A 23,007-nucleotide genomic window follows, 5' to 3' on the forward strand; every position below is an offset into this window, starting at 1 on the left:
CAGTGTGCTCAGGGGAGGAGTGGGGGGTTGGGGGGACTGGTCTGCTTCCTGCTCCCCAGTGCTTCAGGCCAGGAACCGGCTCTACAAGGTGGGGGGTTGGGCTGAGTACTTTGGCCACTGTTCTGCTACCTAGGCCTATCCCAGCTGGGAGGAGGTGGGCCTGGGCCCCGGGCCAGCGGGCACTGCTACACGGGTGGTGACTCCCAACATGCACCAGCTGGGCAGGTGTCTGCGTCACGAGGACCCCTCCCCAGAAAGCAAGAACTGGGTGTGTGCATGTTTACATGGAACAGGGCAGCTGACAGGAGTACAAACATAAAGAATTTATTGTGGGTGATTGGGATCAGTCTTCTTTCAGGCTCCCAAAGACGGTGGCTGGCACACTCTGCTGCTCCAGCGGCACCTCTGGGGACAGGAAGGAGGAAGGTGAGAATTGATCATCCCACAGTGGCCGGGCCCTGTCATGGCCGACTCCCCTCCACCACTCACCATTGGGTTGCAGCTCTTCCTCCTCTTCCTCCTCCTCCCCTATCTCGATCTCCTCAGGGTTGGCCTGCTGGGCCAGTTCAGCCAGCTCCGTGCGGGAGGCGTCACTCCTGTGGGAATGGGAACCTGGGCTTCAGTTCCTCACCCCACCCGAAGGCTGACATTCCTGAGGGCCATAAAACTGTCCTTGGGTTAGGCCCAGCCTCCCCTCCCCATCCCGGGGTCACCGGCTCTCACCTGACAAAGAGGATCTTGCCCTGTGAGCGCGAGGGCTGGTCCCGCTCTGCCTCTGCTGCCAACTGTTCCGCCCGATGCTCCAGCAACTTCATGTCGTCCATCCCACTCTGTCCAGGGGCGAGGTCGGACACTAGGGTCAGGGAGAAAGGGGAAGGTCAGGCTCTTGGGAAGGGCCCCGCATGGACCAATGAGGGCAGTCAGCAGCCATCGAGTCTGTGGGCTGAGCTTGGGCTCACCAGTGCCCGTGGCATTGCTGTACACCTTCAGCATCTGGGAGGCCATGAAGTTGACTTGGGTATTGTACGTGGCTTGAACGCTTCGCCGGATCCGAAGCATCTCACGGATGGTGTCTTCATTCCCGTGTCGGATCTCAAAGTCCTTCCACGTCTGCCAGAACGTTCCTGTTGTCTTATTAGCAAAGGGGAGAGGGTTAGGGAGGTCTCTTTACACCCCCAGTTGCTTGTCCGATCCCCATGCTCAGGTGAGCTTTGTCCCCCATACCCGAGGATCGCAGATCTGGGAGCAGAAGCTATAGATAGCCCGGGCCCGGTCAATTTCTCCCAGTTTACATTCCATATCAGCAAAACGAAGACACATTTCTCGTGCGTGCTCGTCCGACAGCACCTGAAGTCCAGAGAAGAGAGGGAAGTCTGAAGGGGCTACTGAGATACTTTGCTCCAACCCAATCCTGTGCCCCAAAGCAAAGTAGATAACCCAAAGCACTGCAATTTCTTGGTCATGACTCCCCGCAATGAGCTCCCCCGGGGCCTCTGACCTCCCTCAACAATGTTCTATGATGAAATGGTTGACAGAAAAGCCATGCTCCTTCCTGCCAAGGATGCCAACTCCCACCCGGGGCTGGGCAGAGAACAGCTTAGACAAAGCCCGGTTAGCACGCGTGGTTTCTAGCTCTGGGTTCTATGGCGTTTGATAACTTCATCACGCCATCTTCACCTCTTGGAGGTGTGCATGTCCCCTAAAACTTGTGGCTAGACTGGGTCGGGCCTGAGAAATAGAAATCAGGTCAATGCTTGGGGGACTCTGAGGGCTAGGGGTTGCTGTGCTTGCTGGCAGGACTGGTCAATCTGCAGCATGAGATATAGGAAAAAGCAGGATCAAAGAATTATAGGATTTGAACATGGACCGGAGCCCGGAGAGGATGTAGTTCAAGCCTATCATTCTGTAGGTGTGGAAACTGAGAAAGCAGGAGGATGGGACTTGTTGGAGGGACCCCAGGGAAGGAAACCACAGATAGCAGGCCAGGCAAGGCCTACGTTTTCGCTACCCTCCCTGACTTTGCTTTCTCTTGTATCCTGGCCTTTCTGATAGCCGCATCCCATCCCAACTACCCCTGACCCATATCTCCATCCTGGCACCTCAATGGCTTTCTGGTAGATGCTGCGGGTATGAGTGACACCATAGATCTCGGCAGCACGTTTGATGTAGATGTTGAACATTTCATGTTGCTGGGAGGGCTCAACGGCACGGGTGGCACGCTCATACACAGCCATGGCATGGCGGGCCAGCCCCCACTCTTCCTCCAGCCGGGCGTAGAGCAGGTACAGAGCTGGGGGTGGGAGAGGAGGTTGTCAGAGCCCCAAGCTGCTCAGGAAACATTGACACTGACCTCATGCCCAAATCCCTCTCTTCTCACAAACATACACCTCCCCCACCATCTCCATCCTGGACTCCTCTCACATATAGCCCCTCCCCAAGTGCCGAAGGCCTCCCTCACTTTTGGCATATTTCGGGGGGCAGCCATCCAGTGCCTGCTCAAACAGGTCCCGGGCCCGCTCCAGCTTGCGGCCTCCATAACGAGCGATAAACTTGGTCAGGTATGTGCTCCAAATGTCTGAAACGTTGGGCCACTTAAACAGTGAGATACCCCTCTCGTAGGCCTAGAAGGGAAGGGGAGACATGAAACCTGCCCCCAGAACATGCTGGCATAGATGTGATGGAAGCCTTCGGACCGAGGGTATGGGGCAAGAGCCCTTCCCAGGTCTCAATGGCTCCAACCACCTGTTCTTTGCTTGCCCACCCTGCCAGGCACTGAAGAAACTGAATCAGTAAGAAGAATCTTGTTCAGCAATCAGGGTCAATTAGGGCCTGCATTCAAATGCAGGTTCTTTTGACACCAAATTCTATGCTCACTATGCCTCAGCTGCCTCTGTTTTCTCATCTGTAAAACAGGCAACATAATCTTTCCACTGTCTCCATATAATCCAAGAATCCCTATAGTTAATCCAGAGTCCATACAGGCTAATCTTCACTGAACAAGGATGCCCCCTATGATATACCTGACAAAAGGTTACCCTGCCTTTTTCTGAAGACTACTGGGGAGGAAGCCCTTTGAGGCCGTTTTGCACAGATCTACTTATTAAGAAATCTGTCCTTGTCAGGCCTAAATTTGCCTCTCTGTACCTTCTCCTCATTGCTCCCTGTTTTGCCTCTGGGCCCAAAGAGAACACACCTAATCTGTTTTCTACATGACAGCCCTCACATGCAGATCACTATCGCACCCCCTGAGGGATTCTCCAGGCTGAAGACACATTCCAAATTCCTCCAATCCGCCTCCTGCCATCCGTGTGTCTGGAGCCCAGTGCTGCCCCCAGTCCATCAGAGGCACTGAACAAGGCTTCCTGAAGTAATCACAACATGCCTAGGAGCCCCCGCCCCAGTGTCTTTCCTGTGAGGAAAGCTTGGCCTAGTCATCCCTATGTACTTTCCGAGGGGCCCGGGCCCACCTTGAAGCTCTCCTCAAAGTAGCTGTGCTCCTCCAGGAACATGGCGTAATTGATGACAATCTGGGGGGTGGCGATGCGCAGGTCCAGGATCCGCTCGTACACGGCCTTGGTGGACTGGGGACATGACCAGGTGTCACTGAGGGGACTCAGACCTAAGCTGCCGTCTGGTCTGCTGTTCCTGTTTGGGGGCCCAGTGCTCTGGGTGTGCCTCACCCCTCCTGGACTGTTTACTCCCCAAGGGCACAGCACACAGTTTGGGCTTCATCAATGATCTAACAGCCAGTAAGAGCCCCCTGGGGGACAGTCTTGTGCTTGCACTGGGAAAGCCCATCCTGGGAAGGGCAGGGGTGGGCGCCAAGGTGCTAACAGAGAGGCCCAGAACACAGAACTACATAGTTTCCAAGGCCGATGTCTCTTGTCCCACCTCTCATCCCATGACACCCTCATCCCTGATAGGCACTCTTCACCAGTGAAGAGGAATTGCTCCCAAGGCCACTGTCTGCTTTGGGATGGCTGTTCTTACCCGCCCCCCAAACCCGTAACTCTGTGCCTTACACATTGTTCCTAGATCTGCCCCTGAAGGGTGGAAACAAAGGGCTGTGGAGATCTGAAAGTTACCATCCGGGGCTTAGGAAAGGCTTTGGGAACCAGGACTGGGTGGAGGCTCCCACAGCATAGACAAAGGCCCTCCTCCCCCAGCTCACATTGCTCAGCTGCCCGCTGGCAGTCCAGGGACAGTGACTTATGTGCTAAACCTAAGTCAATTGGAATGATGCAGTGAATTGGAAGCCTGTGTCAGGATTATTCTGAGGCTCCTGGGACCTGGCTGAAGCAGTCCAGAGGGCAGGGAAACACTCACCTGGAAGGTGCCCAGACTCTCCTCAAGGTCAGCCAGCATAGACCACACCTTCAAGGACTTGTAGACCCGATTCTGCACAGGCTCTGAACCATCGAAGTACTCAGCCCGGCGGGCAGGCAGGGCAGTTGCCTTCTGCAGGGAACAAGGGGATACATTTGTCATCATCTGCTCCAGGCACCCCTCTGGCCTTCCCTGCCCCAGGGACCTCCACGTATTCACCCACACACCCGCAGCAGTCGCAGGGCCTGGTCATAGTTGTCGTGTCTCAGCTCCATCTCACCGTACTCACACCAAACACTGGCCAAATCCTCCACCTGTTTGAAGTTCACTTTGGTGGCCTTCTCCAGGATGGTGCGGGCCTAGGCAGGCAAGAAGAGTCACCCAGAGGCTTCGCCTGGACCCAGGCCTCCCCAGGCTCCCCCCCATCCCCATTTCTGGCCTTAGCTCACATCATCCAGCTGCCCATTATCCTCGTAGAACTTGGCAAAGGCGACCCATAGTGTGTGGGGTTTGCCCGTGGCCTTGAAGGGATCCACAGTCTGCACGGCCTCTGTGTATGTATTGATGACCTGGAGGAGGCAGAAGGGAGGGCTTGGCTACATGCCTGGGGAGGCAGGCCTGTGCGATACTGGGAGGTTGGGGGGGGGGTCTGGGAGGGGCAGGCAGGGGGAGGAGAGGAGGGAGAGGCTCTAGGTGTGGAAGGACACCTCAGAGGGCCATGGGTGCGTCTGACTAAACAGGTCAAGATGGGGAATAGAGGAAGGGGGAGACACTCCGGGTTTGGAAAGTTTGTGGGTAGGGTGTGTGGGGGAACTCTTTTCTCCTCACCTCTCTGGGTCGGCCCTGATGCAGGGCCACTCGCTTGTGCCACTCATGCACATGGTGTGGGTTCTGGCGCAGCAGGACGCTGTTGAGGAGGAGGGGCCGGCGGCTGATGAGCTGCTCAAAGCGGGCCAGGCGTAGCTCCAGGTCTATGTCATCTGAGGCAAAAGCAATGGAACAGCAGGAAAATGAAAAGCCTCTCCAAGGTAACCCCCATCCCCAGACTGCATAGCTTGGTCCCTCTGGTTCCCTTCCTGCCACCCCACACCCTGCACCGTACCTTCTTCCTCCCGCCCCAGCTCTGAAGTTGTTTCCATCTTGGCTGCGATCATGCTTTCCTCAAACTGGGCATAGCTGTCAAACACCTGGGTGAAGTCCCGTACGGTCATCACTGTCTGGATCGCCTCCTCATATACATCTCGGGCCTGAGATGCAGAAAGACATCAGAAACACAGCCTCCAGAACTGGCCCCTCCCTGGACATAGGACACGCCCATCTTGGGTCATGCCCAGGGTGAGGGGCTAGGGAGAGGCCAGTAAAGAGCCCCGGTTCTGTGACTGACATATTTTGTGATCTTGAGGAAGTCACTTTCCACAACTCAATAATAGGGAGGATACTTGCCCTACATATCCCCTAAGCCTTTTGTGAAGGAAACACTGTAGTGTTTATTTAACTTGAAAGTTAAATAAATGTCTGTCAATTGAAAAAGAAAAAACTTTGAAATGCTGTTCAATCTAATTGGCATTTATTAAATGCCTACTATATACAAGGCATAAAAGATTCAAAGGCCAAGTAGAAACCAGTTTTTGCACTCAAAGAGCCTGCATTTTACCAGAGGAGAGATAAAACATAGAAACAGACAAGAACTATGTGGCCAATGGAGGAGTAGGAGGGAGAGAACACCCGCCACAGTGGCCAGGAAAGCCTTCCCCTGAAAGGTGGTTCATAAGTCCTCCTGAGGAGGAGAAGGGAAGGTGGGATACCCCAGGTGTGGGGCACAGAGAGCTCTGGGGGAGGCAGGAAATGGGGAATGGAACATTAAGGGGGAGTGACAATACATGGGCCAGTTTGGCCGAACAAAGAAGGAAGGCTAGGGAGTAGCATGAATCAAGTCTGGAAAAGGTAGGCTTTAAGTGCCAAGCTAAAGCTTTCGTTTTATTTTGGAGACAATAGGGAGTCAAAGTGCTGGAGGTGCACTCCACATAGTGCAGGCCTGGAGTCAGGAAAACCTGATTTCAAATCCAGCCTCAGATACTTCCCACCTGTGTGACCCTGGTCAAATCACTTAACCCTTCTGTCTCAGTTTTATCATCTATAAAAAGGAAATAATAATAGCACCTGCTTCTCAGGGTTAATATGAGGGTCAAATGAACATTAAGTGCTTAGTACAGGGCTGGCACACAGTGTGCTTACCCAATGTGAGCTATTACTACTTAAGGTTCTGGAGTGGAAGAGGGACTGAGTCAGACTCATGCTGCAGGGAGATGGCCCTGGCAGGCCAAGTGCTTCAATCTAAAAGGGCCCCATACATGTCCCTGGGGGTCCCACCCCAGACCTGGTCTTGGTACCTTCTCAAAATGTCCACTTCGGATGTAGTAGTCCGCCAAGGAGCACCAGAGTTTGCCGAGCTGGTCTGTGAAGCGGGTGAGCCCCCCCCGGATGATGGCCCCCACATTCAAGGACTGCACTTTGTCTGGGTTTTGGGAGATCAGGTCACACAGTTCATGCCAGAGCTGAAGAAGAGAGGGGAGAGTGAAGGGCTCAGCCCCAGGCTCTTGCAGCTCCCTTGGCCTTTGCTTGGAGGTGTGGGGGCATGTGTGTGTCAGTGACGGAGAGGGTGATCACAAGGTCACACCAGTTAGGGGAGGCAGCAGATATGATGAAGAGACCCCCAGATCTGGAGTCGAAGGACCTGGCCCTGCTGCTTATTACCTAGGTGATCGCAGATGGCCTCTTCTCTTCTCTGGACCTCAGTTTCCTCATCTGTAAAGTGAGGAGTTGAACCAGATGATCTGCCAGGTCCTTCTCGACTCCATATCTGGGCAATCTCATGCTCATTATGTGACTGTGTGGCTGTGGAAGCGTTTGTGTGGGGAGGGCAAGGCCCTGGGAGCTCTGAAGGGGGCTGAAGGCAGGGGGATGGCTGGAGTCTGACCTGATAATTGGATTTTCCTTCCTTGGAGACAAATCTTTCATCATTGACCACAGTTGCCAGGCGCTGGGCTGCCTCATCCAGCCGGTCAATGGAGCGCAGGTATTCAATATATTCCTCTGCACTCTCAGGACTCAGCTGGGCAATTGCAAAAGAAGACATCAGTCAGTGATTCCCCATGCTCCTCTCACCCCTTGACCACTCCAATGGGGATTTCAGCCCACACAGTGGGCAATTTAACAGCAGCACTACCTAGCCCCTAGCTCACCTTGAGGAAGCGGCGGTACACTCGCACTGCAGTCTCAGGCAGAGGGTGAGAGCGCACAAAGCGTAGGTAGAGGGGCCAGATCCGCGAGTGCTGAGTGATGGGCAGAGCCCTCAGCGCACGGTCAAAGGTGCGCCGGGTCCGAGTAATACGGCCTTGCTCCATCAAGAACTGGCAGTAGTCCAACCATAGGCGCGGCATCTGGACCAGAGAGAAAGCAGCTTTCCTCTGGGGCTCCCATCACCTCAGCCCTGGCCACCTCTGATTCCACCTGACCACCCCAGGCTTCAGCCCTCAGGGGCTTACCTTGTGCATGAAAACCAAGGCCCGCTCATGGCAGTTGTTGACATCCTCATAGGCAGGGTCAGTCACACAGCGACGCTTCACCTGGGCTCGGCGGGCTTTTAGGTAATGGTACCATAGCTTGTAACTGGAGGACAGGAGATGAAACATGCTTGTAAACACCATCATCACCTTTCCCCTTTTATCTGCTCAAGCTCCCTTCTCATCCTGAAGTGTTCTGTGGGGAAGCAGAGGCAGGGAGGTAGGGGAAGAGAGAGGGGGGGAAAAAAGGAGGGAAGGTCCTCACCTCCCTGGTAGCTCCTTGAGGGCTCGCTCATAAAGCAGGTTGAGTACAGCCTGAGATGCACTTTGCTTGAACTCAATATAGCGAAACCAACACTTGACAGAGAAAGGGTTGCGAAGGATTTCTTCTTCATACTGCAAATCCTCCTCTTCCTAGGGAGAGACAAGGGGGTCAGAGCTGCTCAACCAAACTGCCTTTTCCTTCCCAGGTCTGTCACCCTGAATTCTAACTCCCCACCCCAGGCTGGTCTCCCTCTCACTGTGCCCCAGTAGTGGGAATGAGACAGGCTTGCATTTGTAGTCAGGACACATGGCTTAAAATCCCACCTTCTACACTTACTGTATGGTCTTAAGAAGTCACTTCATTTTTCAGGCTTCAGGTTCATTTCTGAATTAAGAGGATTAGACCTGTGCCTTCCTATTTCAAAGCCCCACTCCAAACTCCCTGTTGCTCTACTCACTAAATTCCTGTTTCCTCTTTGCGCAAGCACCCAGCTTGCAGGTTACTGGCCACGCTGGCCTATTTAGGTCTGATGTCAGGAAAATTGTCCTAATCGCTGGAGAAGTAGGAGGAGCTATCTTTGCAGGGAGTGGGTTCCCCTTCTCTTGAAGCCTTCATGCAATGGCTAGGTGATCATCTATAAGCTTGGGGTAGACAGAATTATACTCAATTGGTTGGGTTAGAAAATCACTGAGGTCCCGTCCAACCCTGAGACTGTCTCTTTGTGACTGTGATATTCTGTAGGGTTCTTCCTTGTTTCTAGGTTCTATATGATAGTCATCTTCCAACTCAAAATCCTGAAATACCCCATTTCCTTATGTTACCCAGCCTCTGCTTCTGGCCCAGTAGTCCTTAGAAACACTTGCAGCATCCTCTCTTTTCTCTCCATTCCTACTCATCAGAGCAACAGCTTCCTCCTGGGCTCTCATCTTTCCATCTCCCTCTATTCCACTAGACTATCAGAAGGTTGCATCTCAGAGCCAGCTCTGCTGCAATTCAATTCACTCCCATTTTTATTAAATGCCACCCACAGCAGAGCGCTTTGTAGGACACTTATACAACATGTAGTAAGCACAGAATCTTAAGAGCTGAAAGGACTTCAAAGGGCATACAGTTGTTGTAGTGGGGCAACTAAATGGCTCATGGATAGAGTGCTGGGTCTAGAATCAGGAGGACCCAAATTCAAATCTGATTTTACTCACTAGCTGTGTGATCCTGGGCAAGTCACTTAACTTAACTTCTGTCTGCCTTAATCCCCTAGAGAAGGAAATGGCAAACCACTATAGTACCTTTGTCAAGAAAACCGCAAATGGGAGCATGAAAAGAACAGAGCATCCAGTCCCTGCACTTAAAATAGGAGCTAATATTTATATAGTGTTATTATATTCCAGCTACTGTGCTAAGAACTACAATAATAACAACAATAATAGCTAACATTCACAAAGCACTTACTATGGACCAGGCATTGTGCTAAGTTCTAGAAAAGTAATCACAATAGAGGAAGTGCTAGGTGGCTCAGTGGATTAAGAGCCAGGCCAAGAGATGGGAGGTATCTTGGGCTCAAATCTGGCCTCAAGACATTTCCTAGCTGTGTGACCCTGGACAAGCTACTTAACCCCAATTGCCTAGCCCTCACTCCTTTTCTGCCTTAGAACTAATAAACAGTATTGATTCTAAGATAGAAGGTAAGAGGTTTTTAAAAAGTAATGATTATAATAATAGCTAACTCACTAGCTTAACTTACTATGTTAACTATTACTATTTTAAAAAGTAATGATTATAATAATAGCTAACTCACTAGCTATAATGCTTACTATGGGCCAGACACTATATTAAGCACTTTACAAATGTCTCATTTGATCCTCACAACAGTTAGGAAGTAGATGCTACCCATTTTACAGATGAAGAAACTGAGGCAGAGTATGTGATCTGCCCAGGATCACATAGGTAGGAAGTATCTGAGGTTAGATTTGAATTTCGATCTTCCTGACTCTAGCCCCAGAGCTCTACCCCAAAAGTGATCATGCTCCCTTAGTATGAAGATGTCCAGTGATGGAGAACTTAAAACTTCTTGGGACAGCTCTAACTGTAAGTTTGTTTTTCCTCACATCAACCTGGATTTGCTTTTTAATTTCTATTGATTGCTCCTAGCTCTGCCTCCTGAGAACAAGCAGGAAAAAAGACAACAGAATCCCTCCTTCTTTACAAGTTTTTCACATACTCGAAGAGTATTACCATGACGTGACTTTGTCCCGGCCCTTGTGTTGCTTACAGTTTGACAGAAAGATAAAGCCTCAAACCAGACAACTACAATAGATAAAATGACAGAATAAGTGTTGCAGCAAAGGGTCGTGTGATGATATCAGGCTGAGGGAGAGAAGATCCAAGAAAGCTTCCTTGAGGAGAGGATGTATGGGTTGGGCTTTAAAGGGAAGCTAGAATCCAATAGGTGAAGAAAAGCAGATAGAGCATCCCAGGTGCAGGATGAGCAACAACATGCAGGCAAGAACACAGGCCATACAAAGCAGAGGCTGATCAGTTTGAAAGCCCCATATTTCAAGAAGGGAGTAAATAATGCTGGATTGTGGCAAGCCTGGAATGTTAAGCAAAGGGATCTAAGCTTTACTGGGGAGACCATGGACTGAAGATTTTTAAAAATGTTTTTAAAAAAATCCTTGTCTTCTGTCCTGTGTACTGGTTCCAAGGCAAAGAGCTGTAAAGAAGAGCTAAGCAAGGGAAGTGTGGGGTTGTGACTTGCCCAGGTCACATAGCTAGGAAGTGTCTGTGGTCAAATTTGAACCCAGGATCTCCTGTCTCTAAGCCTGGCTCTCAATCCACTGAGCCTCCTAGCTGCCCCTAGCTGGGCTGAGGATTTTTGAGCAGATTCTCAGTATCTGTAACAAGTAAGAGTATCCTGTAAGTGGGGGATTCTATGAAGTTCTGATCCTATTCTTTGCTCTGCTCAAGAAGCTGCAATGGTTCACTAGGACTCTGAACCATTCCCTCTGCTCCCCCACCTAGCTAGTCCCACACGAAGAGAACCAAGAGGATCACCAAGCTGATCGTGGGGAGCGCAGCTCTTTTTAGGAGCGCTTGCGCACTATCCCAAGCTGCCGGAGTCGCGCCTGCGCATTCCTCGCCTCCTTCGGACTGGATTCTTCCCCTGCCCAGGTTTCAGAGCTCGCCCACTTCCCCGCGTAGCTCACTGCTCCTTTGCGCTCCTCCCGCTCGTACTTACGAAAAAGAGATCGGGCCTCTCAGACCGAGTCTTCAGCTTTGCCTCGGTTGAGGCGGCATCACCAATCTCAGGCATCCTCCCCAGCGCCTTCGCGGGCAGCCGTCACCAGAGTGGGCACAGAGGTCCCGCCTCCATCCCGTCCTGGAGCCACTCCTCATTGGTTGGCGTAGCCCACTTCCGTGCCCTGCCTCAGCATAACTTCCGTCTGCTCAGAACTCGGAGAAGAGGAGGGATACCTACCTTCTTTGCACGCTTCCGTTTGGGTCTCCTCAACCAATAGAGTTCAGCCTCTGGTTTGGACGCTGGGCAATGGTCACACGTTTTGCTGCGAGGTCTAGGTTTGGGCGGATTTGGCTTCAAAGACTGGCGGAAGCAGTCGTCGAGCTGCCAGGATGGGGGTGAAGTTGGAGGTTTTTCGGGTCAGTGCCGGGGGCTAGGGGCGCGTGGGACACTAATTCCTAGGGTCTGTGTCTGGGGCAGGCAGGGGCCTCTGGCGATGGAATTTAGAGACTGAACAGAAATCCCCTCCACAGCCGACCGGTAGACCTCCACTCACGGGGAGCCCAATGAGATCCTCCCCTACCCCCGCTCCTGACTTCCCCCTCCAATCCCCATCTCGTGCTTAGACTGCTTTGCCTGTTGGGGAGCCCAAGTATGCTTTTGGAATCCGGCCGAGGCTCTTTATAACGCCTCAAAGATCGCTCTTGTGATGGCCCGTTAGCAGAACTCCCCTCTCACTAGTCTACCCAGTCTCTTAGGGCTTTCTCTTCTGGCTAAACACTACACTGTGCTTTCAACCAGCCCTCAAGTGATAGGAACTCCATTCCTCGATGTCATTGTGACTTTAAACTGTGGTGCCTATAAGCATTGTCATAGTGCTTTAAAGTTTTGACCTATAATTATAGACTGGCCTAGAGCATGGACAAATTAAGTGACTTGCCCAAGGTCACTCAGCTCGCATGTATTAAAGACTAGTCTTGAATCAGTTCTTCCCAGCTCTAAAACTAGCTTTCTGCCCATGGCTCCATGTTGTCTTTCATATTTTTTTTCTTTAATGTCTTTACTATCTTACCAGGATTGTATTATTTTTTTTTTATGGCTACACCTCACTACTTATACTGAGTTCTATAAAAGTTTTCATTTTTTTTAAACCCTTACCCTCAGCTTTAGAATCAATACTATGTATTCCAAGGCAGAAGATTGGTAAGAGCTAGGCAATGGGGATTAAGTGGCTTGCCCAGGGTCACACAGCTAGGAAGTATCTGAGGGCAGATTTGGACCCAGGACCTGCCATCTGGAGCCTAGTTCTCAATCCACTGAGCTACCCAGCTGCCTTGTAATTTTTTCAGACAAACTTCCAGTGATCCATGACACCTTCATCCTGTACTTGTAAAGTTGATTTTTTTCCTAAGACTTGACCTTTGTCTATATTGAATTTCATCTTTTTAGGCTTAGCTCAGTATTCTTGCATGTCAAGATCTTTTGGATCCTGACTTTGCCATATGATACATGTAAACAAGGAATTTTCTAAGAACAAGGGAGACCTGCAGAGGTCGAAGAAAATGCATCAGGAAGGGCAATGGAACTTCAGGGAAAAGAGTTTCACTTGTATGTTCATGAAGCTCAGGGCATAGCTTCAAGGGTATTAGCATAATATTTTGGGTTAAATTTAAGACCTGTAGCATTCTACAGTAGGATCCTCGAGGAGAAAGCACAGGGAATGGTACATTGCTTGAGGAGCATTGTTGCAACTGCCCTCAAGGTAAAGAAAGCAAATGACATTGTACTGGGATGCAAGCTGAATGTATATTATTATATTAACTTCTTAGCTAGCTCCCAGTTCTGTGCCATCCACAAATTTGATGATCATACTATCTATTCCTTTGTCCCAAGACTTTGGTAAAAATTCTAAACAGCTCAGAGTGCCACAAAGACCCCCTGGGTTACTCAGGCCACTTCACTGGAGACCTATTTATTGACATTGAATCCCTGATATAAGTAAGGATAAACGAGAATAATGTAAAATATTATAACAGAAAAATCTGAAAAGTGAGTTTGGAGCCATATTGGAGAGGGCTTGAAATGCCAAACAGAAGAGTTTGTATTTTATCCCCAAGGGGATAGGAAACCACCAATGCTTCTTTGAATCTGGCCTTTCAAGTTATAAATCCATCTAATTGTATTATAGTCTAGTCCATGTCTTCCTATGTTTTCCATAACAGAAATAAGATGGAGGCAGCTAAGTGGCTCAGCTGATTGAGAGCCAGGTCTAGAGTCAGGAGGCTCTGGATTTGAATCTAGCCTCAGACAGACACTTCCTAGTTTTGTGACCCTGGGCAAGCCACTTTACCCCCATTGCCTACCCCTTACAGCTCTTTTGCCTTGGAACCAGTACATAGTATTGATTCTAAGATGAAAGGTAAAGGTTTTTTTAAAAAAATCAAATACTTTGTTAAAGTCCGAGTAAACCATATCCACAGTTTAAGCTGTGGATAACCCTTTCAGAAAAGGGAATAAAGTTAGTCTGGCTTGAAGCTAAACTGACTCTTTGTAGTCACTGTTTCCTTTTCTGGATGTTTCTTAACCATCACTTTGCTGTTGCAGTTTAGTATTTGCCCAGGAAGTCAAAGTTTCTAGTGTAGAGTTTGCAGATTTTATTATCTTTTTTTGAAAAGTGTTTGTTTTTTTTTTACTTGTTGGGGAATGTTTTAGATGGGATTCCTATTAAGATATGAACTAGATAAGATTTTTTCCAACTTTTTTCTTGCCAACTCCAATATTCTTGATTTTGAATAGTCCAGTTTTTCTGGAAGGGATAAAATAGGGTGAGTGACCCAAGATTGGAGTAAAATAGTTTGGACTTTACTTAGTAGCCCATAAGGAGTTACTAAAGGTCCTTGAGTCAAATCTGTGCATGAGAGATTATTTTGAAAGTCTTGGGAAGGATAGCTTTAAGGTAGGGAAAGAATGGAATCTAATTCAGTTCTACGAACATTTCTTGGATTCCTACTATGTGCATGCCAGGTACTGAACTAGGTGCTGGGAATACAAAGACAAAAACTATCTAGCCCCTGCCTTCAAGAATCTTACAGTCTGCTGTGGGGTGAAGTGAATTAGAACTACAAGATACATACAGAGTTATAGTGGGCAGCATTAACAGCTGGAGGAAATAGGAAAATTCTGGAGGTGGTGCTTGAGCCAGGCACCAAAGGAAACATGAGAAACCCCAGTGCAGAGGTGATGAGGGAGAGTGTGCCTGGCATAGGAGACATGGAAGAAGGAGAGGGAAGGAGAGAATTTCATTTTGGGGAAATATCTAGTATGGCTTGAGTGTAAAATGGGTAAGGGGGAATTGTGTTAAATATTACAATAGGAAATATTACAAAAGGAAAATTTGAAGAGATTGGAGAGGGCTTGAAATGCCAAATAGAAGAGCTTGCATTTTATCCAAAAAAAAGGATGGGGAACTACCAATGCTTCTTTGGTAGTAAAAGCTTCCCTGGCTCCCTGAAATAATGTGGATGAGGGCCGGACTCAGAGGTAGGCTAACCTGAATTCAAATCCAGACTCAGGCATTTACTGACTCAGACCATGGGCATTTTAAATCACTTACCCTCTCTTGGCCAGTGCTTTGGGAATATGAATCTGGTAACCATGTGGAAGATGAATTGTAGTGAAGGAGATTGGGGGCAAGGAGACCAGTTAGGACATTATTGCAGTAGTCCACTCAGAAGGTGTTGAGGTTCTTACTAGGAGCAGAGAGAAGGGGACGGATATAGCAGATAATGATAATGCCAATAGCTAACACCTGTCTAGATCCTACTATGTGCCAAGCACTATGCTAAGGGCTTTTTGATGATTATTTCATTGTATCCCCACAACAATTTGGGGAGGCAGGTGCTATTATTAATCTCATTTTGCAATTGAGGAAACTGCAAGAGGTAAAGTGACTTCCCCAGAGTCATACAGGAAGTATCTAAGGCAAGATTTGAACTCGGGTTCCCCTGAGTCTAGGCCTGGTGTTCACATCTATAGCATCAGCTAGCTGCCTCATGTTGCAATCAACAGGATCTGGTAACTCTATGTGAAAGGTAAGAGAATGAATAATTAAATGTAACCCTAAAGAATTTTTTTTTAGATTAAGTGTACTTTGTATCTACCTGTGTCATATATATATATATATATCTTTATACACATTTTCTTATATTACATTAGCTGTAAATTTCCTAAGGGGCTATTTTCAATTTTATATTCCCAGTAGTTAGCACAGTGCTGGCACACAGTAGATGCTTAATAAAGTACACTGAACTCACAATTTAAAAACCTGAGTTCAGATTCTAGCTCTCCCTTTCCATGTCTCTGACCCTGGGCAATAAAGTGCTGTTGGGGCAGCCGCCCTGGGCGTAGATGGGATGATTATTATTGGGCCTCTTTTACAAAGAGGAAATAGAGGTGCTGACAGGATTATTGACTTGCCTATGATGATAGCTGGTAGAAAGTCACATAAGTGTAGTTTCCTCCTGTAAAAATCAATTGATTGGACCACCTACCTCACAGGGTTGTCATGAACAAGGGCTTGGTAGACTTAAAAACATTGTATAAATATGAGCTCTTGTCATTATTAAGATGATTCTGGGAGTGGTAGAAAGATCTATCTTGGGAGAATGAGAGTGATAAGAGCAGTTTGATTGCTGCAGTAGACCAAGTGGACCTGGGCTGAGGTGCTATCGGTGAGATAGAAAAAGGAGAAGAAAGACCTAAGTATGATATGGCTGAGGAGGAATCAACAGGACTTGGGGTCTGATTATATAAAGAGGTAAGTAAAAGCACAAGTCAGAGAGGCCCTCAAGTTACGGACTTGGGAAATTCCATGAACAGTGAATAATGCCCCCAGAGAAATAGTGTAATCCAAAGGAAGTGTAGGGTTGGGGGAAAGATAGCAAGCTAAATTTTGGACATGTTGAATTTGGGTGCCAGCCTGACTTCCAGGTACAAATGCCCTTAAGGCAGCTGCAGCACTGCAGGGCTGGGACTCTGAAAGAAGGTCAGAACTAGAGGTACAGATTTCAGGTGCATCTTCATCAGAGGGGTAGTCAAAGTTTTGGAGGTAAATATTGCCAACGGGGAAAAGAAGAAAGCCCAGGGCAGATCCTTGAGAGTAGCCACATTAAGTAATTATGAAAAAAATGAAAAACCAGTGAAGAGAGAGAAAAAAGTTGTAAAAGAAACAGGATAACCTAGAAAGTGTAGAGTTGCCCCAGCCACACAGGTTCACAGTTTCCCCATGTATAAAATAAAGGAGATTGGACCAGATGGTCTCTGATGCCTTCGAGCTCTAGAGCTGGGACTCTGTGATTTCTGGAGTAGATCAGGTTCCTTAACTTGGCATCCTGGATAGATTTCAGGGGGTTGGTGAATTCAGGTGTGAAAAAAGACAACATCATTTTTGTTTTAATTAACCTCTAATTGAAATTTAGCATTTTCTTTGGTGATTTTAATACAGTATTCTGAGGAGGGTTCCCTGGTCTTCACCAGATTGTCAAAAGGGATTGTGATACCAAATGGTTAGGAATTTTTGGTGTATCAGGCAGCTAGGTGGCTTAAGTGGATTCAGAGCCAGCCATAGAAATGGGAATTCTTTGGTTCAAATGTGGCCTCAGACACTTCCTAGCTGTGTGACCCTGGGGAAGTCACTTAACTTCTATTGTCTATCCTTAGGCCAATATTTAGTATTGATTCCAAGGAAGGTGAGGATTTAAAAAAAAAAAGAATTCTTGGTGAATAGTGGCAAAAACACCATATAGAAAAAACACAGAAGAGAGGAACCCAGAAAAGTCTCTTGGATTTGGCAGATCAGAAATTAATTGGTGACTGTGGTCAGGACAAATTCAAGTGTTTGGTGGTGTAAATTTTAGATTGACTTCACCCTGCTTAGTCTTTGGAATTTTAGCAACCAGGAATGTATACACCCCCACTCAAGGATTAAGTATTGGGGAGGAAGGCCTATGACCAGCATGTGCTAGCAAGAGACAAATCAGAAGCAACTGACTGACCCACTGGGCTGTCCTAAGCCAAACTTAAGCCACCATTGGTACATGTGAGATACAGGAAGTAATGTAAAGAACTGCCTATATATTTTGTATCACTTCCTGTGATTGCTATCTCCTGGTGTTGGGAGCTCTGGGCGCCGTTTTGGCGTGCTTGTGGCATTTGGCTCTATGGCGTGGTTTAGGTGAGGCATCTTCCCTGAGTGGCCTTGGTGAGTGGTAAGGCTGATTCCTCCTTTCCTTGACCTACTGAAAAGCACTATCCTCCTAGGAGGCCCCTCATCTCGGGGGAGGCCTCGTGGCTAGAAGCCCAGCTAGATTTAATCTTCTGAGAAGGTTCCTTGGCTGAGGCCTCTGAACTCCCCTTGGCTTAGGCTAGGCCGGAGAAATCTTATACCCTTTCCTCTCTCTCTTCGTCTTAATTTCTTCCTACTATTGCAATTAAACCACCATAAAAAAAAACCCAAACTGACTTGAGTATTGTATTGGGATTGAATTTAAATCCCTGGTGACCACTAATATAATATATTCAGTCAACAACTCTAATTTTACCCTTAATAGTCGAGGATTCACTTCACCAAATATGAGGTGCCTGTTGTGTGCTAAGCTCTGATTGAGGCACTGAGGACACAAAGACAAAAACAGAATATCCTTGCTTGCCTCCGAGACACTTTCTGTTTTACAGGTATATGAAAGCTAAGATCCCTGGCAGATTCAGGAAAGACTGCAGGGAGAGATAGTAAGGACTTAGAAGAATTCAGCATAGAGGTGTTTCAAAGTAGGCTTTTTATTTCTCAAAATAAATTTGTGACTGTAGATATGTTTTTAAAAATCCGTAAGAATAAGAAATTTCACAAGCAATCAAGGCTTTAAAAGGCTAAAGATAAATTTGAATTCTATGTGGAAAATAATGTAGCAAAAGAATTTCTAAAATAAAAAAACCCCCAGTAACTCAAAAATTTACTTTCTCAAATAGGAGAATCTTTGTTTAAATCTGAAATTCTACAAAATGAGAATAGTTTTATATATAGTTGTTCATTAGTCTTGACAAATGATATTGAAGCTAGCTATGTGCCTCCTAGTTGGTGTTCCATGGAAGCAAGTCCAAGGGGTTCTCCATATTCCCTATATGGGTGATTCGTTTTTGTTTTAAATTTCATTCTTGTTAGAGAGTGTATCACATGGACTTCTGGAGGTGAATGTTTTTGAGAAGTTTGACCTTGAAGCAGTAGGAAGACATGCCCTCTGTTCTAATGTTCTCTCATCTGTGCTTTTATAGATGACACTGTATCTCACCTTCCCGGTGGCCATGTTCTGGATCTCCAACCAAGCTGAATATTTTGAGGAATATGTCATCCGGCGCAAGGTATCCTAGGCTTGGTATAGAGGGGCCAATGAATAGGGAATGTATTCTGGTCCCTATATCCTGTGGCCTTAGAAGCCAGACTTACAGTGCCTCCCTAGATGATGGTTGTATCTAGTGAGGCATTGAAATGCCCTTGGACTGGGAGTCTGGAGACTTAGATTCTTTTGCTAGTTTTGCTGTCGATCTATGCTGTGGCCATTTTAAACAATAAGTGGGCTGGATGCCATGGGCTCTGAGACCCCTTCTTGCTCTGATATTTAGTGCCAATCACACCTTCAACCATGTTCATCCAAACAGAATAAATATTGGAGGAAAGATGTCTTGCTTGATATAGAACTCTCTCTATGAGTGGTCAAGTGTCCTAAGAGGACTCTCTTGCCTAGAAAGGGACACTATTTTCCTTTCTCTTCTGACCCTACTGGGGGTGGTGGTAGTGGGGGGGAATGCTATGCCTGTCCCTGGTCTTCTCTCTGACCTCCAGCAACTTCTTCTCTTTCTGCAGCGGGAGATCTTCCCTCCGGAGCGAGAAGACCAGGTGAATCTTTGAGTTTCCCCATCATATGCAAGGGGAGGAATTGTTGGGTTGGGATGGCAGTGGCTGTAGGTCTGTCTCAGCCCTCACTCAGTAATGTGAAAGCCTAATTTTAGGTAAGAACTACTGAGCTCAAACTCCTGCTGTGGATTCAGGAAAAGCTGGGGTATCCTCAGGAGGGGAATGGGTAAGAGTTAGGTTCAAGTACCATCAGTCTATAGCCTAGGAAGGGGCACCTAGCCCATGGGATCCTAGGGAAGTAAAGCTGAATGGAGCCTGAATGGAGGTTGGAGAGGATTACCTGGGGATTCTAGTCTTCTCTCACATATACCCCAACATACTCCCCACTGGTGTTGGGCTGGGTTCTAGGGAGGGTGGGCCAGGGCCTGGTCCAAGGCTGTAACTCTGCATTCTCCTCTGACATGCTCCTCCAACCCACATTAGCGTCGGGAGCTAGAAGAATTCAAGGAGCGGATGCGGAAGCAACGTGAAGAAAGGCTACTCCGAACTGCCCAGCAGTGATGTGGAAGTTATTTGGAAATCTAGTGCCCTGTCCCTCTACCCAAAGCCTAGCTGTTGCCCAGCAGAGGTGAAGGGTTAGGAGGTAGGACTCCTAGACTCCAGACCCAGCTCTAGCAAGGGAACTCTTTCCTTCTCTGCCTTCTGATGAGTAATTCTAGAGGCCACATATCCCCTGCTTAGTCCCCTGCTCCCCATGTACCTTGAGATCTCTATGGCCTAGAATTCTCTTTTGCCCTAGACTGACTTGTCAGATGCATCACCAATCACATATGATTAACCCCTTGCCTTTCCCCCACTTTGGTCTTTTCCTTTCAGGAATAGCTAGGAGCCATTCAGGGTCCAGAATCTGAGTCCAAAGGGAGATGAGGCAAAATCCTATATTCTTCCACTCCAGTTCTTTAATCCATTGACAATAACAACTCAGTCTGACCCTTCATTTGGTGTTTGTAAAAGCCTTTTATTTGGTGGTGTGGGATTGGTAGGCGAGTGTGGAAGCCCAGTCAGGCCTTAGCCTTCAGGGGCCAGTGGTTTGGGGATGGGGGCTGCTGTTCCTTCGGAAGGTGAGAGCAGAGGGGTCTTGAGGAACCAGTAGGGGGTGGTGGCTGCGATTCCCAGTTCCTTGCTGAACACCATCCTGTGGGGACAAAGGGAGGACCAGCTTTAGAGGTGCTCTTTTGGGGAACAGAGGCATGTCTGGGCTGGCAGAGACCACTGAAAGAGAAGTTGTCCCCTCATTTTATATATTAGGAAATTGAGGCCCAAAGAAAGATGAGGACTTGCCCATGGTTACATATTCAGTGACAGAGCTGGGTCTGGAAAGGAGATTCCCAGAGTCCTTTGTGCTACATTATCCTCTCCTTCCCAGGCTTACTTCCCTCTTGGTCTGGCCTCAGTAATGGCAGACACAAGCCTTCCCCAGAAAGGAAACTAAACAGTACTCTCCGAGTCTGTCTGCATTATTGATAAAGGCAGTGGGTTCTTCCTTACTCCCCCTGGGTCTTCTGAACCTAAGAGGAGCCCCCAGAACAGCCACCAAAGTTATCTTAGAGTGAGGGGAATCGACTTATGGCTTCATGGCAAGGAGGAAAAAGGAGTGTGGGGACTGAAGTAGAAGCTGGGGGAAAGTCTTGATTCTTGGAGTCTCGGGGATATGGGGTCCAGGATGTCAGGTTTCTCTTTTCAGAGTGTCACCTCCCCTTTTGTGGGACTAGGATGCCCAGAGTTAAGAGCAGGGAGACCAGAGATTGACAAGGGGTGGCAGAGAGGAAGTAGAGCAAACCCTTCCACCTTCTCCTTTCCTCATTCCCTGCCCCCACAAAAACCTTTCCCAGGGTCAGCTAGGTGGCGTAGTGGAAAGAGCCAAACCTGGAAATTACTTAACCTCCACTGCCCAGCCTTTACAGCTCTTTTGACCAGGAACCAATGCCTGGTGTGTGTGTGTGCACACACGTACACATTCACACATACACACATGGTCTCCTCTCTCTCCCTTTCCCTCCCTCTCCCCCCACCTCTCTTTCTCTCTCCCTCCCATTCATTCTTCCCAGAGTTCAGAATCTGAATGTGTTGTCTATAATCCAGGCACTCTGCTTCCCAGCTTTCCCCCTGCTGATTCAAGAACCTGTTTTTCTCTCCCAGGCTCAACCCATGACCCTGTACCTTGGGGGCCCCAGACTGGAAGCCAGGGAGGTAGTTGATGGTGACACGTTGGTCATCCATACGGCGTCTCTGGGTGTGGGCCACCATGTCCATCAGGTTGTCCATCTCTGGAGGGGCAACGGGGTTGGGGCTAGGGCTGCGGCTTCGACTGCGACTGCTCTCTAAAAGAAGATGATGAAAGGGGGCAGAATAGAGACTAGTTTTACTCCTGAACACTGCAGCATTTTTTGACCAACTGCAATAGCTTCATCTACTGAGAGAGTCTGGAAAGGTGGATGCCTGGGAGTTAGGGGAAGGAGCCCCGAAGCCTCATGAAGTGCCTGGGGTACTGCAGTCCTACAGAAAACAATCCTGGAGCCTTGTTATAATTCTAGGAGGGTTACCTGGGCACATTGTTACACAAAATGCACACTCATTCCAGTTCACTCACTGTTGGGTGGCCCCTGGCCTGGTCCAGTCTGCAGGGGGCAGCGCTGCTCCTCCATCCGACCACCCTGGACGTGGGTTAGCAGGTTGAAGAATCCATCCTCCTCTGGAGTCCCTGCCTGAGGGATTAGGGACTGGGGTTAGCCCTGGCACTATCCTCTTCCAATCCTGAGAGCCTCCTCTCTTCTAGGGGTCATAGATTCAGTGATCTAAAGCATCTTGGAGGCTGAATTCAACCCCACCTCTCCCCTCGTTTTTCAGACAATGATGATGACAAGACAGGCCTAGAGAGGTTAAATGGCCTCCAAAGTCACCAGCAGTAGCATCTCACTCAGGATTTGACTAGCTCTTCCTAACGTCAAGGAGGTAGCGCTGGGCTGGGTTCATCCTGGCTGCTTTTATTGCACTCCCCTGCCAAACCTCTTGACTTTTGACATTACCTGGGATCAAATGGGGAGAGGAAGCTGAGAGCTTTTATGCTCCAGCCCATGAGGACAGGGGAGTCCGGTGCTTTTCCTTCCCCACCTTTGCTTACTCCCTTACCACTCCATCTCCCTCCAGCACACCCACTGTGCTCCCCAGTCTTGCCCCCTCCTGCCCCCCCCCCCTTCTTGTGGCCCAGGTTCTTGGTACTCCATCCTTTCCCCAGTCTAGGTTTCCGATTCTTCCAGGTCTGTGAGGGAGGGCAGGAACACCTTTTTGCCCCCATCTTCATAAAGAAGTAAAGAAAATTCTTTTCTCTTGCCCTAATGATGGTGGTAGGTGACCCTGTGCTGCCCTGCCCATCTTACCATGATCTGAAGCTGCACTGCCTGCTCTCTGGCACAAGACTCCAGTGTGAGTGATATAAATGGCTTGCCTCCCTTCACTGTCTCCACTCCCACCCGTGCCCCCAGAGACCCCCAAATCAGGCTAGTTCTGGCTACAGCCATGCAGCTTCAGCTGGCTCTGGGGAGAAACATCTGTTGGTGCCAGTTTCAATGGCCTAGATCACAGTCTGAAGGAGGTGTTTGGGAACAAGTTACTCCGTTGGGAGAATCAAACCCTCCCCCCTCCTCTAGATTCT

At 48.5% G+C, this 23,007-nt stretch overlaps 3 protein-coding genes across 4 annotated transcripts; 1 reads left to right on the plus strand and 2 right to left on the minus strand.

Moving 5' to 3' along the window:
- Positions 1-308: 308 nt before the first annotated feature.
- Positions 309-11,524, minus strand: XAB2 (XPA binding protein 2). The gene is made up of 19 exons (XM_001377375.4): positions 11,390-11,524; positions 8,155-8,303; positions 7,872-7,995; positions 7,569-7,766; positions 7,304-7,438; positions 6,717-6,881; positions 5,429-5,573; positions 5,155-5,306; positions 4,776-4,895; positions 4,554-4,685; positions 4,327-4,458; positions 3,468-3,581; positions 2,459-2,621; positions 2,100-2,290; positions 1,225-1,347; positions 960-1,131; positions 724-853; positions 490-596; positions 309-405 (listed from the first exon to the last, which is right to left on the minus strand). Exons 1-19 carry the CDS (start codon positions 11,462-11,464, stop codon positions 344-346), a joined length of 2,589 nt encoding a protein of 862 aa, XP_001377412.1. The 5' UTR covers positions 11,465-11,524; the 3' UTR covers positions 309-343.
- Positions 11,525-11,668: 144 nt separating this feature from the next.
- LOC100026950 (protein PET100 homolog, mitochondrial) lies at positions 11,669-20,292 on the plus strand. The gene is made up of 4 exons (XM_001377361.4): positions 11,669-11,808; positions 18,716-18,802; positions 19,305-19,337; positions 19,779-20,292. Exons 1-4 carry the CDS (start codon positions 11,782-11,784, stop codon positions 19,854-19,856), a joined length of 225 nt encoding a protein of 74 aa, XP_001377398.1. The 5' UTR covers positions 11,669-11,781; the 3' UTR covers positions 19,857-20,292.
- Positions 20,293-22,923, minus strand: PCP2 (Purkinje cell protein 2). Of its 2 annotated transcripts, none has more exons than XM_007489547.3 (4): positions 22,733-22,923; positions 21,946-22,060; positions 21,516-21,676; positions 20,293-20,490 (listed from the first exon to the last, which is right to left on the minus strand). In XM_007489547.3, exons 1-4 carry the CDS (start codon positions 22,871-22,873, stop codon positions 20,371-20,373), a joined length of 537 nt encoding a protein of 178 aa, XP_007489609.2. In that variant the 5' UTR covers positions 22,874-22,923; the 3' UTR covers positions 20,293-20,370. The 2 variants fall into 2 exon arrangements, with proteins under 2 accessions (XP_007489609.2, XP_056677997.1); XM_056822019.1 differs by lacking the exon at positions 22,733-22,923 and adding an exon at positions 22,637-22,709.
- Positions 22,924-23,007: the final 84 nt, after the last annotated feature.

The sequence above is a fragment of the Monodelphis domestica genome, chromosome 3 (genome assembly GCF_027887165.1).
Source record: "Monodelphis domestica isolate mMonDom1 chromosome 3, mMonDom1.pri, whole genome shotgun sequence".
Classification (NCBI taxonomy): Eukaryota; Metazoa; Chordata; class Mammalia; order Didelphimorphia; family Didelphidae; genus Monodelphis; species Monodelphis domestica.

What these genes read in the sequence shown, in the direction of transcription:
- LOC100026950 (XM_001377361.4), top strand. Translation starts at nt 11,782, where the DNA reads ATGGGGGTGAAGTTGGAGGTTTTTCGG. An exon ending in AATATGTCATCCGGCGCAAG is followed by an intron (nt 18,803 to 19,304) that starts GTATCCTAGGCT and finishes CTCTTTCTGCAG; the next exon opens with CGGGAGATCTTCCCTCCGGA. An exon ending in CTCCGGAGCGAGAAGACCAG is followed by an intron (nt 19,338 to 19,778) that starts GTGAATCTTTGA and finishes AACCCACATTAG; the next exon opens with CGTCGGGAGCTAGAAGAATT.
- XAB2 (XM_001377375.4), bottom strand. Translation starts at nt 11,464, where the DNA reads ATGCCTGAGATTGGTGATGCCGCCTCAACCGAGGCAAAGCTGAAGACT. An exon ending in ATAATGGGCAGCTGGATGAT is followed by an intron (nt 4,686 to 4,775) that starts GTGAGCTAAGGC and finishes TTGCCTGCCTAG; the next exon opens with GCCCGCACCATCCTGGAGAA. An exon ending in ACTTTGAGGAGAGCTTCAAG is followed by an intron (nt 2,622 to 3,467) that starts GTGGGCCCGGGC and finishes CTTCCCTTCTAG; the next exon opens with GCCTACGAGAGGGGTATCTC.
- PCP2 (XM_007489547.3), bottom strand. Translation starts at nt 22,873, where the DNA reads ATGGCTGTAGCCAGAACTAGCCTGATTTGGGGGTCTCTGGGGGCACGG. An exon ending in CAGTGCAGCTTCAGATCATG is followed by an intron (nt 22,061 to 22,732) that starts GTAAGATGGGCA and finishes CTAATCCCTCAG; the next exon opens with GCAGGGACTCCAGAGGAGGA. An exon ending in TCCAGTCTGGGGCCCCCAAG is followed by an intron (nt 20,491 to 21,515) that starts GTACAGGGTCAT and finishes TTGTCCCCACAG; the next exon opens with GATGGTGTTCAGCAAGGAAC.